Source organism: Xiphophorus hellerii, chromosome 14, assembly GCF_003331165.1.
Source record: "Xiphophorus hellerii strain 12219 chromosome 14, Xiphophorus_hellerii-4.1, whole genome shotgun sequence".
Taxonomy (NCBI): Eukaryota; Metazoa; Chordata; class Actinopteri; order Cyprinodontiformes; family Poeciliidae; genus Xiphophorus; species Xiphophorus hellerii.
The window spans coordinates 846,743-861,799 of record NC_045685.1 but is presented as its reverse complement, the minus strand read 5'-3'; the positions used below and the strand labels follow the sequence as shown (position 1 = coordinate 861,799).

The 15,057-nt window shown below is 40.8% G+C and overlaps 1 protein-coding gene across 2 annotated transcripts in view; it reads right to left on the bottom strand.

Moving 5' to 3' along the window:
* The window catches only part of afap1 (actin filament associated protein 1), a 103,261-nt gene extending 92,182 nt beyond the window's left edge, over nt 1–11,079 (bottom strand). Inside the window, exon 1 of one of the 2 annotated variants that reach the window (XM_032583207.1) lies at nt 10,974–11,079. In XM_032583207.1, the coding sequence (XP_032439098.1) occupies nt 10,974–11,064 (91 nt within the window). In that variant the 5' untranslated portion in view covers nt 11,065–11,079. The remainder of the gene's footprint in view (nt 1–10,973) is intronic. The other variant, XM_032583205.1, reaches the window with a different exon arrangement.
* Nucleotides 11,080–15,057: the final 3,978 nt, after the last annotated feature.

Below are 15,057 nucleotides of genomic sequence, written 5' to 3'. Positions count from 1 at the left end.
ACACAATCCAGTGATATTGGATTAGCAGAGAATAGGAAATCCCCGTGTTACACCAACATGCTCCACAACAAGGATGTATAAAAAAATGTGGATTTTGCTTTCTGATCTCTGTTCTTTGGAAAAGAGGCAGCTAAGATGAGTTATTTTTCATCTGGTTCTGTTTTAGTCTGTCTGAAACGATGTATCATTTCTGAGTAAAGTCTTGCAAATATTCATGAAATGTCCAGATGCTTCACATTACCCTTTGTTAAATAAATACTCACATGCCAGAGTTTCATACTTTTGCAAGAGCCCAGAAAACACTTGGCAATAAAAGTGGACTCGCTGAGACGCAGGTAAATCAGCGTCAGTCAGCCATCACGTGGCTGGGGCAGCCGAGGAAATGGGGTGACTCCAAGGAAGCTAACACCACAGTCTCACTTTACACTGTGGAAAGCGTACAGGGAATGATGATGTCAAGCTGCTGCAAATCTCAGGTGGCAGAGCGTCAAAGTTGCCAGCTTTATGTCCAAATCTGGAAGTCCCATCATCGTCCTTTCTAAAGTCAATGAAAAAAAATATGGACGTGTATGTGACTGCTCAGGACAAGGACATTAAACCTGTCTTTATAATAACAGGTCAAAACCTGAACATCTGGATACCGTAAGTGGAATAAAGTTGAAGTTTCTTCCTTGTGTCTAAGGCAATGTTTATATTAGACAATGCCTGTGAAAAGTTCCAAGTTTAGACAGCACCGCCACACCTTGAGTCAGGTGGCCTTGTCATGCCAGGCCACTAGAAGGTGTTGTGACTTTAGTATGTCATTGAATACGCAAATGCTTTTGATGCTTAGCTTCTACCTCATTGTAAACAGTAACCGGTCTCTGTCTCTCATGAATGAATTACTCATTTTACATCAATTATCAGAAATTATGTTAAGTTGAACAGACCAAAGTGTCATGAACACAATAAAACCACATGCATGATTTAAAAAGATAAAATTTTTATTTTGCTTTCATTTTGTGAACACAAAAGCTTTTAAAAATAAATATTTGTCACAGAATACTATAAATGCAGTGTTGCTGTTTTTGTCATTTATCTTTGATTAAGACTGCTACCACTTTGTCCTACAACACAGGTTAGTGTTTTGCAGAGACCACATTCAAAGTAGTGCTACTGTTCACCTCCATCTTCTTCACAACTTGAGGTAGCTGCTCAGAAGAGCACGGCTCTTCCTGTTAGTATTTTTCATCACTCTAGACGGAATGTTGGTTGAACAAACTCTCACAAAAAAACAAAAACTTAGACTTGGTTTCATCACCCTGGTTTTTTCAAAGTATTGTTGGTTCCTAAAACTACAACTTAAGTCCTTGATTCATGACTCCATTGTCTTGACATCAACTTGCCACATTTGTTTCGTTTTAATTTACCTGTTGAATTCAATTAATTAAAAAAACACTTCATTATCCCAAAGGGGAATTTAACGTTGTAACTCATGTTTCGCTAAAAATGTGTTGTAGATGCTCATGGCTGCTGACAGGGATGCTCTCCTGCAGCAATCTGTATTGCTGCAGCTCTGCAGAAGCCTCTGACTGATGATACTCTGATGTTTTTTAACAGCCTGATAAAGAGGATGCTCATGGTTGTCCATAATGTTGTTCATTTCATGAAGCACAGTAATCACCAGAGGGTCCAGAGCATCCGGCTTGTTTGCCAATGTTTGCCCATTATGATCAATGGAAGAGAAGGTTTGAACTTCCTCCCTCTCTCCCCTCATTTTTGGTTCTGTTTCAGGTCCATGGTACCTCTTTTTTGTGGGTGGAGTTGAGGTTTTATTTGAGTTTGTATGAATCTGCTCTTTAGTGGTTTTTTTATCTATTCATGACTGGACTTTTTTTTCTGAATTGCACAGCGTTGCTGCACTACAGCAGACATGAACTTCTGGACCTTTGGAGCTACAATTTTGACTCTATGATCGCCGATCTCCGACTCATCCCAGAGATCTCCAGAACACCGGAGGCTGCTCACTTCTCCCGGCCGGGTGGAAGTGTACGCAGGCCGCGACGAGAACGTAAACAAAGGCGGGGTAAGCGTGGAGGGGTGCGAGCTAGGCTAAAGCTAACACCACACCGGCTCCCTTTACCCAGCATTTTCCTCACCAATGTCCGTTCTCTGGCTAATAAAATGGACGAGTTACGACTATCCATCACGAGTGACAGACGGAATATGGACTCAAATGTCATGTTTTTCACCGAAACATGGCTAAACAACAGCTGCCCAGACAATGCTATCCAGCTAAGTGGACGCCACACACACCGAGCCGACAGGACAGCAGATGACTCCGGCAAGACCAGAGGCGGAGGTTTGTGCATTTATATTAACAAAAGCTTGGTGCACAGACTCTGCTACTACCGAGAGTCACTGCTCACAGAATGTGGAGATTTTAATGGTTAAATGCAGACCTTATTACCTCCCAAGGGAATTCACCTCGATCATCCTCACTTCCGTGTACACCCCCCCGGATGCTAATGCCAAGCTAGCCATTAGTGATGTTACGTGATGTGCTGAGGCTTCGAGGCGTGTGTCGAGTAGTGGAGGGGGCGTTTCCGTAAAGCGCGTATAGAGGCTTGCTTCATTTAGGGGAGGAGCCGAAAACGATGACGAATCCTCGCTGCCTGACTGTACCACGTGACTGCTTCGGGAAGTGGCTCAGATGTTGGCGCGGGGTTTGACAGCTTTAGAAACCCCACAGGCTCCATTCAAAATGTGGGTTGTTGTAGGCGAGTTGCGGTCAGTTGAGAGAGTGGATAGAGTTTTGATAGTTTGGATAGCAGAGTTTGGATAATGGTTATTTAGTTTGAGACAGTTAGTTTGGTGTTTGGAGAGTTTAGGAGAGAGATAGATAGATAGATAGGAGATTTAGGAGCGCGAGGACAGGATAGGAGTAGGATGGAGCCGGCGAGAAAGAGGAGGATTTCCCCTATGTGGGAACATTTCGATTTGATAAGCCCTAACAAGGTAAGGTGAACTGAACATTTGCAGATGCATTAGGTTTGCTTATGAGGAACTGTATTTTTCACTGTTTCTTATTTTCTGTAAAGGTGAGGTGTTTATTGTGCTCCAAGGAGTTGGGGTACAATAATAACACCTCATCCATGTAGTGTCAAAAAAGAGAAATCGTTTGAAACCAAAAACTGTGGAGAAATTGTTGTTTCTTAATAAAAATGCATGAAATCATCCAAGTTACACAAGCATTAGCCTATTCACTACCCCCTCCCTAGTTCCACAAGCACTTTCACTGTCCTCTGCCTGATTAAGCCCATGCCATTTTTCTAGAGTCACAGAAAAACATTATTACACAACATGCCATATCACATGACACTACTATTTTGGGAATAATTACACACAGAGAATACATTCAAACAATATTTTATTATACACATATGTGTATATATACACATATGTGTATAATAAAATATTGTTTGAATGGGTATGTATACATAATTTATGTAGACAAATGATTTCGTCCTACACCTTTTGTGAAGTCATTCCCAAGAGCCATAATAGACAAAAATTCAATGCATCACACCTGTTAAGAAACAGCTGGCTGTGATTATACACCTGGCCAGTAGGTGGTTTCGTGTGCACATGAAGCTTCAAGAAATGAACCCTTTCTCGAACCAGTTGGCTCAAGTGGTTCAATGCCTCATGAGGCTTCATCTCACCATCACTACTAGCCATGAAAGAACTCTATGCGGCTATTAGCAAACACCAAACCAAATACCCCGAGGCTGCTTTTATTGTTGCAGGTGATTTCAATCACTCCAACTTGAAGACAGTTCTTCCCAGATTCCACCAACATGTCTCCTGCCACAGCAGAGGAAACAAGACCCTGGACCATGTCTACTCCAATCTGGCTGGAGCCTACAATGTGACACCCCTCCCCAACATCGGACAATCAGACCATCTCTCCCTGTTCCTCACACCTCGGTACTTACCACTCATCCAACGTGTGAAACCTACCGTGAGGACAGTAAAGGTGTGGCCAGAGGGCTCAGACGCTGTGCTCCAGGACCGGTTCAGGAATACAGATTGGACTATTTTCCACCATACAGACTTGGATCAGTACGCCTCATCTGTACTGAACCATATTTCCACCACCATAGAACGTGTCACCACCTGCAAACGCATTACCATGTACCCCAACCAGAAACCCTGGATGAACCGAGACGTTCGTCTCCTGCTGAAGGCCCGCAACATCGCCTTCAGGTCAGGGGATGCATAGACTTACAGTGCAGCCAGGGCTGAGCTGAAGAAGGGAATCAAGAAGGCCAAACACCACTACAAAAGGAAGGTGGAGGATCATTTTTCTAACTCCAACCCCCGACGTATGTGGCAAGGCCTTCAGATTCTCACAGACTACAATACCACCCCCGCTTCTACTGATGTCTCCTTCCTCAACGAACTTAACAACTTCTATGCTCGTTTTGAGAGAGGGAATACCACAACTGCAACCGAAGCAGCTACCACCCCAGGCCAACAGCCACTGACTTTCCTCCCCATTGATGTAGGAGCGGCTCTGAGCAGGATTAAATCCCACAAGGCTGCGGGTCCTGATGGCATACCTGGACGTGTCCTCAGAACGCGCTCTGGGGAGCTGGCAGGAGTGCTGACGGACATCTTCAACCTGTCCCTGGCCCGCGCTGTGGTACCGACCTGCTTCAAGTCTACCTCCATCGTCCCAATCCCCAAGAATCCCAACCCAACCAGACTCAATGACTACCGCCCGGTAGCCCTTACCCCCATCATTACCAAGTGCTTGGAGCGGCTGGTCCTAGCACACCTCAGATCCTGTCTCCCCCCACACTAGACCCCCACCAATTTGCATACAGGCAGAACAGGAGCACAGAGGATGCAGTCTCTATAGCGCTGCACTCTGTCCTTTCTCACCTGGACAGTAAGAACACTTACGCCAGACTGCTGTTCTTAGATTTTAGTTCAGCATTCAACACTGTCATCCCATCACAACTCATTACCAAACTCACAGACCTCGGCATCAGTCCACTCATGTGTAACTGGTTGCTCGACTTCCTGACCAGTCGACCTCAACATGTCCGGCTGGACAACCACTTCTCATCCACCATCATCATAAACACCGGAGTGCCACAAGGCTGTGTGATGAGTCCCTTCCTCTACTCCCTCTTCACCTACGACTGCAGACCTGTCCATGGCTCTAACGCCATCATCAAGTTCGCAGACGACACCACGGTGATCGGCCTCATCAGAGATAATGACGAGGCCGCTTACAGGGAGGAGGTAGACCGTCTGGCTGAGTGGTGCGACAAAAACAACCTGCAGCTGAACACCGAGAAGACCAAGGAGCTTATTGTGGACTTCAGGAGGAACGCTGACCCACATCCACCCATCCACATTAAGGGGACAGTGGTGGAGCGTGTGGACACCTTTAAGTTCCTGGGAGTCCACATCTCTGAGGACCTGACTTGGACGACCAGCTGCTCCAAACTCATTAAGAAGGGTTAGGGTTTACTCATCAGCGCCTCTTCTTCATGAGGACCCTGAGGAAGAACCACCTGTCCTCAGAGATTCTCACGAACTTCTACCACTGCACCATTGAGAGCATCCTCACCAACTGTATTACAGCTTGGTACGGGAACTGCTCTGTCTCCGACCGGCAGGCGCTGCAGAGGGTGGTGAAAACTGCCCAGTATATCGCCGGGGCACCGCTCCCTGCCATCAAGGACATCTACAGGAAGCGGTGTTTGAAAAGGGCCGGGAAAATCACAAAGGACTCCACTCACCCAGCACACACACTCTTTTCCCTCCTGCCCTCTGGGAGGCGTTACAGAAGCCTACGGACCAGAACCACCAGGCACCGGAACAGCTTCTTCCCCACAGCTGTCACGCTTTTGAACGCCTCCTGACATAAAACATAAACTATAAGGACTGTACTCCCCTATCCTCTCATACAACAATAACACATGGACTATCCTCACACACACACACATCACGGACTGTTTTCTTCACACACACATACAACCTGTAAATTTTATCTGCCATTATTTATCTATAATCCATTCCCTAACATTCTTGTATATTCTGTATAATCTGTATAATCTGTGCATATAGCTCCCATATTTATATTTATACACAATATCTATATCTCTTGCTATAACCCCTTATAGTCCATACATACATAGTCTTGTACATCTGTAAATAAATATTTATATCTCGTAGAGCACTTCTGGATAGATGCAAACTACATCTCGTTGCTTGTACTTGTGACAGTGCAATGACAATAAAGTTGAATTCTATTCTATTCTATTCTATTCTATTCTATTCTATTCTATTCTATGTTAATCAGCTACCCCAAGTTGTAAAACATTTTGATATTGCTATTATTTTAAGTATAAAGAGATTAAGAATATGCCAACACAAATTTTTTTTACCAAGAATATTTTGTCTCATTTCTAGTCCAAAGTATAAAGAGATTGTTTGGACTAGAAATGAGACAAAATATTCTTGGTAATTTTTTTTTTAGAGTTGGCAAATTCTTATACTACTTTATCACTTCATCACTACTAGAAATGTGATTAAGAGTTTAAGTTTACAGTTACTCCTAACCCTTTTGACTGACTGAAAGTGCATTTACTGTCTAAAAGTAGAATAAATGTGAACTAGCTTACCAAATGACTCAAAGAGAAGAGTTAATGCTTCATTCGTGGTCAGTAGAGCCCTGTTTCTCATGCGGTCTGCCATGTTTGTATGTATGTAAAATGCCTAAGTCAAAAAGATGACTTAGGCAGACAGTGATTTTGGACTCTAACAAGAGTCCAAACTCTTGGACTCTCTAACAAGAGTCCAAACTCTTGTTAGAGTGGCTGGGGACATTGGTAATAAGGCAGGATGATGCAGCAGTGATAGGAGAGTAAAGTTAGGCAGATATCTCAATTTGACCAAAAAATGTCTTAGATCAGGGGTGTTAAACTCCAGTCCTCAAGGGCCGGTGTCCTGCAGTTTTTTAGATGTGCCACAGGTACAAAACACTGGAATGAAATGGCTTCAAGTTAATTACCTCCACCTTGTGTAGATCAGTTCTCCAGAAACCCTGTTATAACGATAGGGCTATTCATTAAGTCAGGGCTTGACGCTGACACTAGCTCTCTTATAATGAGTCCACAACTATCGCTATTGCTTCTACATCGTTATCCGTGTTTGTTTATTCTAAATTCATGTATGGTATGTTGGGGGTTTTCCAGGATTTTCTTTCTGGAATTGGGATGTTCGTGAGTGGAATCGGTACGTGTGTGGTGTGTTTATTCATTTGTTCATTGTTATATTTTTTATCATGGAAAGCACTTTGAATGACCTTGTTGCTGAAATGTGTTGTCCAAATAAATTTACATATATTGCCTAGTGATTAAATGTGAACTATAATAAATAAATAAATCTATTTTTCTTTTTTACATTTTATTCAAGAATCCCAAATATGGAAATTTAAGAGGGAACCACTATCAGCTTCCCTGCTGGATGCTTCAGTGTTAAAGGGCAACATTTTAACACAAATAAAACTGTGTTGTGGTTAGAAGGTGCAGGGTCAGAGGTCAGCCCTCTGTCTGCTGTGTGGAGGCTCCCTCGGTCCAGGTGATTTAATCCCTTCTGGTACAAGTCAATGCCAAGAGAATGAGCCCACGGGTGCGAGCGACCATCCATGTGGGGGAGTTTATTAGGAGGCAGTATGGGAATCTGACATAGACAGTTTCTAGACTGAGGTTTGTAGGTGGACCAGAGTTCACTTTATTGTTCCGCATCAGAGTTTGATTATACATTCACACCTCCTCAAACAAATCCCTTAAAAGCAGACTTTCTAGGAAAATGAAGTAGAGTTTGATTAAAGTTTACTAAATTTCAACTAAGACTAGAGAACAACACACTGAGATATTCTGCTAATCTGAACCTTGACACCCACAATGCTAATGCAGTCTTCTCCTCCCAAAGCCATGTTCTGTAATTCATGCTCCCCACAATTTTACAGTAAAATCCTTAATCTTCAACAACCATTCTGAAAATCCAACTTCAATGCAGAACATATGATTCATTTAAAGGAGCAGAGATAATATTCAGGATGTAATTTTAGATCAAAACTCCGGAGCATGTTTAAACATGAAAGACCAAATAAAGATAAAAAGTTAAGACCCTGTCGTCAACACCCACGCTGCAGCTCCCATCTTATCCTGTGCAAAAGTTCACAGGATATTTACAGTTGGTCTACCTGCCATTGTCTATTGTTCAATAGCTGGAGACAGCTTGTGGAGAAACTGTGCTGGCCTTTTACACAAATTAAATACCAAAACACACACCCACACCCGCCCACACACGTTACACACACGCAAACTAATATAGAAAAGGTTGAAGGGAAGAGGAGCAAACACTTGCACATCTTTGAAAAAGTCTGGGAATTCAAGTTGACCACAGTAGCCAGGTCAGCTGACGTAAGAAGAATCTGGCCACAAAAAAAACGTGATCTCTCATGGGCCTTGTGAAGTTTGAAATGTGTCAGGGTTCACAAAAAGCATCAAACATGTGTCTGTCAATGTTGTAGAGAAGAACACTAATCAGCAGTCCCATTAGTAGCTGACCAAATGTTTAGGTTTCTGAAAAAACTTGGGGTTATTTGTGTCTTTTTACAGTGTTCACATGGAGAATCCAATACAAAATAACAGTGAAAAACTATTGAAAAAACAGTTTCACTTTATATATTTATTTGAAATGTCCAGAATCTGTTAGAATTCATAGAGTTTTCAGAAAAATAACTTTGTCAAAATTTGTCAGGTTCCAAAGAGTATTTTGACTGGAAGAGTTGCAGAGCTTCAAAGCTCAGATGTGACCATGTGTGCTCCACAAATTAGAAAGCCATAAAAAGTGTTGCTTGCAGTTTGCTTTATGCTTTGATCAGAGGAGACCTACATTTAACTATAGAGAATGGAACAAATACAGAAGCATGGTAGTAACAGCATCATGCTGTACATATGCAAGAACAAGAGCAGGGAAGCTGATCAGAGGTGTAGAGAAGATGGATGAATCAGCTAAATCCAGTATAATCCTGGATAGGCCAAATCCTTTTAGCACAACTTCAACATATTGTATCTTTTCCAGAGTCCAATCAGATTGTTTTTTGTAGCAGAAAAAGAAAAAACAGGTCCACATCAGAGTTTGATTACACATTCACAGCTCCCCAAACCAAGCAGACTTTCTAGGTAAATGAAGTAGTTTGATTAAAGTTGACTAAACCAGGGCTGGTGGGGACACAGCTAACCTGAGCCATGACAGAATTCATGACAATGCTAGACAATGCTAATGCAGTCTTCTCCTCCCAAAGCCATGTTCATGTTTACTCATGCTCCCCACAATTTTACACTAAAATCCTCAATCTTCAACAAGCATTCTGAAAGTCCAGCTTCAATACAGTTGGATTTAAGTTGGATTGAAGAGAAGACACTTGGGGTGGGCCAAGCTTTGCCATCCATCTCTGTTGTTTGTGTATGTCACTTGTGCATCATATTTATGGGGATATCAATTTTCCAACTCTGGACTTTTGTATTTAAAAAAAATAGAAGATTAACTCCATTGCAATTTTTAAGGCATTGAAATTTATGTAATTGATTAATCGTAATGAGCCTTACTAATGAGATGACTTCTCAAGGCAATTTCTTACACTGGATTTTTATTTAGGAGTAGCAGCGTAATGATTGCTTAATCCATATGCACACTTCACTTTTCTGATATTTGCTTGCACAACTTTTTTAACACCAGTTTCTTCCTCGTCACATTTTTTCCTTACTTTATGTTGGTCAGTCACATAAAATCCTAATAATGCATTAAAGTTTGCAGTTCAAATGGGACAAAAATTTGGAAAAGTTGAAAGGGCATGAAAACTCACAGCTAAATTTCTCCATGCATGTTCATGTTTATGTCTCATGTATTTATTTAACAAGTCTTTTGGCAACATGTCTTTCAAAAAATTTGTAAATACATTTAAATTAGCCAACAAGTAATATCTCATGATTTCTGCAGGTCTAATTAAACTCTATTTTCCAAGCCAGCAGATGTTCTCATTAATTTCAGCCAGATTAATATTGATGCCAGGTTTTGTCTGAAGGTTGTGCTTCAGTGTTTGATGAATTGGATTTATCCCACAGGCCTGAGCTGCATTAACTGTGGAGTAGGTGAGACGGAAGGAACATCTGCTTATGCCTGTGGTTCCTCCTGATGATACAGACATTGTGAAAAATAATATTCAACTAAAATTACAATAAGTCTAATTAAAGCTACAATAAAACCAAATCATGCAAATTATGGGTGTAACAAGCCCTGCTTTTAACTACTCAATAATGACTTCTGGCCTGTGACAGACAGAAAGGAGAATGGGGTCCCAGCTGGTCTCTTCTCCTCCCCCATTCTGCACCCTCCTTTTGGATTGGTTATGCTGGAACCACCCTGCCTCCTCCTCCTCTTCCTCATCCCATCCTGTCCTCTGAGCCACATTGCTCTTTGTATACACTCCCATTCACCTCACTGTGTTCAACACACACTTTGCTTGTCTGGTAACATGCATTTATGAGCAGCTTTCATTATTTCTTGTCAAATAAGCCACTACAATAGTTAAAATTATTATAAGCTCAACTTAAGAAAAACACACAGCATTCTAGTTGTAGAAATAACTGACTGGTAAACATGTATGTAGAAGATGTTTCAAATGTTACAGGCGGGAAAACTTCCAAAATAAAGAAGACACAAGAAAGCTGAGTGGCAGAAACACACCAACGGTTCAGATGGCCCGCTGTATGATTTGAGCCTCACATTCACACAGAAAGAGCAGCTGCATGGCCTCTCTGACAACCACTTCACACCAACGCAAACAATGTGCATCCAACCTATGAATGACACTCTGTTTTTAAAGCAGTAGTCGGTCTTACCTCTGTCGCTGTGGTCCTTCGTTTCCATGTTGGACTTTAATATTGCTTTGTGGACGGCAACAATAAAGAATGGGCAGGGGGCACTGATCATGAATGACTGACAACATCAGCGACCAATCAGAGGCCAGGAGCGGGGGAGGTGGGTCCTGTTTGGAAGCCCTTGTGTTCAGAGGATGAAAATAAAGCAACAAAGCAGCAGGTTTGTTGCTGCTTTGAAAAGAATAAAAAAGAAAGAATAAAACAGCTAACATAGATATGTATTTTTTGTTAGTGGCTCAGTATAGATTTGTTGGGCTGCAGCAAAAGATAACAACCATGAAGGAGCATTACTGCACATAAACCCATACTAAAGTACTGATTTACAGACACCAGTTGTCAACATTTTACTAAGCATCAATGCTTGTATACATCTAATTTGCATAGACAAATTAGATGTATACAAATTATCTACTACGTAAATATCAGTATTTATGTATACTATACTAATAAGGGTAGTATGTATTTTTCATACACAGTAATTGCGGTTGTGGTCAGGTTCATCTTGACCACAACCAAAACATTTCATGTTAGAAGATGTTGCAAATAAAACATAGTCAAAGTCATCTAATCTAACATGAAAACACAAATTTAGTTCCTCGTCTCGTCGATTTAATATCATAAACAATTGTCTCCTGTGAGAGACAACATGTTTTAACAAAGGTGATTTACACCCTGACGGAACTTTTCTGATGGGTGACACCACCTTACAGTGCCGAGACAGCTATTTTATCAAAAAATCATCACTAATGAATGGAGACACATTTGACAATGTTACCTTAGTTGTAGGCAGTATTAGTGGCGAAACCTGTAAAAACAAACCGTTAACAGAAATGCCCGCTTCCACCAGTTGTTTAGCTTGCTCGACTTTCTCCACAAACAAAACTACAGCTCCACTCATTCGAGCTGCTGATTTGACGGATCCATGTCCAGTCACCTCCCCTACAGCCAAACACACTTCCTCCACGCTGCATGGAGAACCAGCACCTACCTTAGTGCCTTTCTTCCGTGTCAGCGTGGAGAAAGCCCCACCACCAACCACCATGGCGTCCTCAGACGCTGGCCTGACAGCCACACCAGAACCCAAAAAACCCCTTAAAACATGACAAACTAACACAAAATCACAACTAAACAAGTAACATAAACACCCAGTGAAAAACAGTAAGAAAAAACCAAAGATAGAAAATATACAATCACGCTCTTCTTCCGCTCTTCCACTCACACCCTCCTCTCACACAAAGAAGAAGATCAGATCCCAAGCTGATGATTCGTGCAGAGGTATGTTTAACATTGTTTAGATTTATTTCTGATTTCTCCACTTGATTGTTGTAGGTAACATACTTGTAAAAAGTGACGTACAGAGCGCCGTTGACTGGTTTCACTTTAGAGAAGGTAAAGGCAGTTTCTTATTATTATCTGGCTATTTGTGCTTGATTTCTTTTGTGTGTAGGTTGGCCTGCTACTGTTTCAGTTTCAGTTTTTGTTTTAGTTTTAGTTGAGAATTTATTTTTGGATAGTTATTATTGATCAAAAGCATTTTCGTTTTTGGGCTATATTTAGGGAAGAGGAACTCTTATTGTCTATCCCTCTGGCTCATTTTAAAAAGGGACCTATGCTGTCTCTGGGTCCCAAGCTGTTTTATTTAGATTGAGGACACTTGTGGAAGGGGAGTTTTTCTTTTCTTTGCTGTATTCATCAGGGATTTTTGTGTGAGTGTGTTTTTGTTGGAGAACACTTACTTAGTTATATTTGTGTTTTCCTTATTATTATTCCTTCCCCAAGCAGTCTAACTTTATTTAATTGGGTCTTAACTATGTTTTTCAGCTATAAGGTTTCCAGGGCCAGCATAGACTCCTACTTTTACTATGGTCATTTTTGTACAATAAAATAAACTTTGTATTTTTGCCCATAGGCATTTGTGAAGTCAATAAACTGTATCTAATTTGCAACAGTGCCTCTGGTAATTTTTACAAACTTATCTGTGTGATCTGGTAAAAAGAGGATTTAAGGTTCTCCACACATAACAAAAGCTTTACCAAAGGTCACACGTGTTTAACCTTGCATGTGAAAATTATGTTTCAAAACAATTTTCTACAGAGCAGCATTCAGTGTGCTTCGAAAAGACCGCATGTAAGCATAACCAGATCAATGAGTAACACGACAATCCTATTCACATTCAGGTTCACCCAAATAAATTAATTCCAACTCATGAATAGCCGCAATGCAAACAAAACTGAATAGTTTCTGCTTTTTGTAACCAGCACTGATCAGAAAAACATTGGAATTGACTCTCAAGTAACTTTAATGTGAGTTGCTAAACACTTCTAGCCTAGTGTGTGTTTTTGGCTCAGATCCTGTAATGCAACCGGACTGTTTCTGAACTTTTTTTAAGTGACACTACCCTCAGTAAGGCTAAACAATGAGGTTGGTGTCATTATATTTAATAAAATTTAAATCACATATCTGATGGTGTTGCTTGTGGTGTTTACGTGTCCAAATAGAGAGGAAAATCAAGTAATGTCGATAAGTTATATGGCAATAAAATCTCATCTAAATGATATAAAGTTAACAGCCAATGTTGGAGTTGGTGGTGATATCCAAATTGACAAGCCAAAATTATAATAATAAACGTTCCGACATTATACTGTCAGATACCAACAGATTATGAGCCATATCTACAGTATTTATCTGTGTGTTGTCTACTGGGAAACAGTTTGCAGACTGGTGACGAGGGGAAATGAACTTAAAAATAAAACGAGCCTCATTAAGACTTTGATTAACTAACGGGGTCATCAACGCAGATGTTTGTAAAAAAAAAAAAAGGTGGCTGTGACGTTTCCTGATCAAAACGCGACAAACGTAAATAAACGGATATGAAAATGTCTCTACTTTCTCTATGATCTCTTCAAAATATAATTCCTTGTATATGAAGTGTTGAAAATGGACTAATTAATATAACTGTGTGTGTAGCACTTTAAGAGCTCAGGAAGCCGCCTGAGTAATGTTTGCTGTGATTGGTTCTGAGTAATGTTTGCTGTGATTGGTTCTGAGTAATGTTTGCTGTGATTGGTTCTGAGTAATGTTTGCTGTGATTGGTTCTGAGTAATCTCAAGCTGCTAATGAGAGCACATGTTCAGTGTTAGACAAGCAGAAAGTTGGGGAAGTTGGAGATCGTTCAGAGCTGTTGTACAAGAGACTGAGAGCGTGTAAATGAATGACAACCACTCTCAGCTCGATTAAAAAACCAAGACCGGAAAACTCTCCTGATTCTTTACTGGATGCTCGTGGTGGCTGTACTATTTAAGGAACTAACACACAAAATAAAGGGAGCACAACATGAAGGAGTATTGAAGAATATATTGAAAGGTCACTAAAATATACCACACTTCAAGAAGAAAGTGTACTAAACAATCAGAATTTCTACCATCACCCAGCATTGTTAGAGTACTGACGATTATTTTACGTCTTCTCTGTCTTATATTGACTGACATGCTCTGCAAACATATCAATAAATGTAAACAGTTGTATCATGTAAACTAATTCATTGCTCATTTAATGGAAGCCACATTATTTCGTTTGCACTTTAAGACTTCTCTGAGCTGCAGAAGCAAAGTTGTGCAATGTAGTAATCTGACAATATTCTTACAATTAAAAATTTGTCTGGCAAACCTGTTAAACAATATTACCTTCAAAACGTTGGCAGCAAGTGAATTTTTTTTTTAGACGATAAAAATAAACTGGTCCAAATTGTGAATCAGACGATAGTGCAAACTAAACTCGTACCAGTGGTCGCTGAGTACCGAGAGCGCCATTTTAACCACTAAACTATGACGACAGCTGAAAGGCCGATAATCCTGCCTGTCAGGGATTCTCATATAACGGACAACTCGCTTTTTAGGAAGCAAATTTGAATTAACTGGTGACACTTTCAGAATCTCAGTTTGAGTTAAGATTTTAACCCATTTCTGACGTAAAAGTATGTAAGACAATTGTTTTTTCAGCGTTGTCTCTTATAGTTGAGTATTAGAGTCACTTGATGAAAAGAATA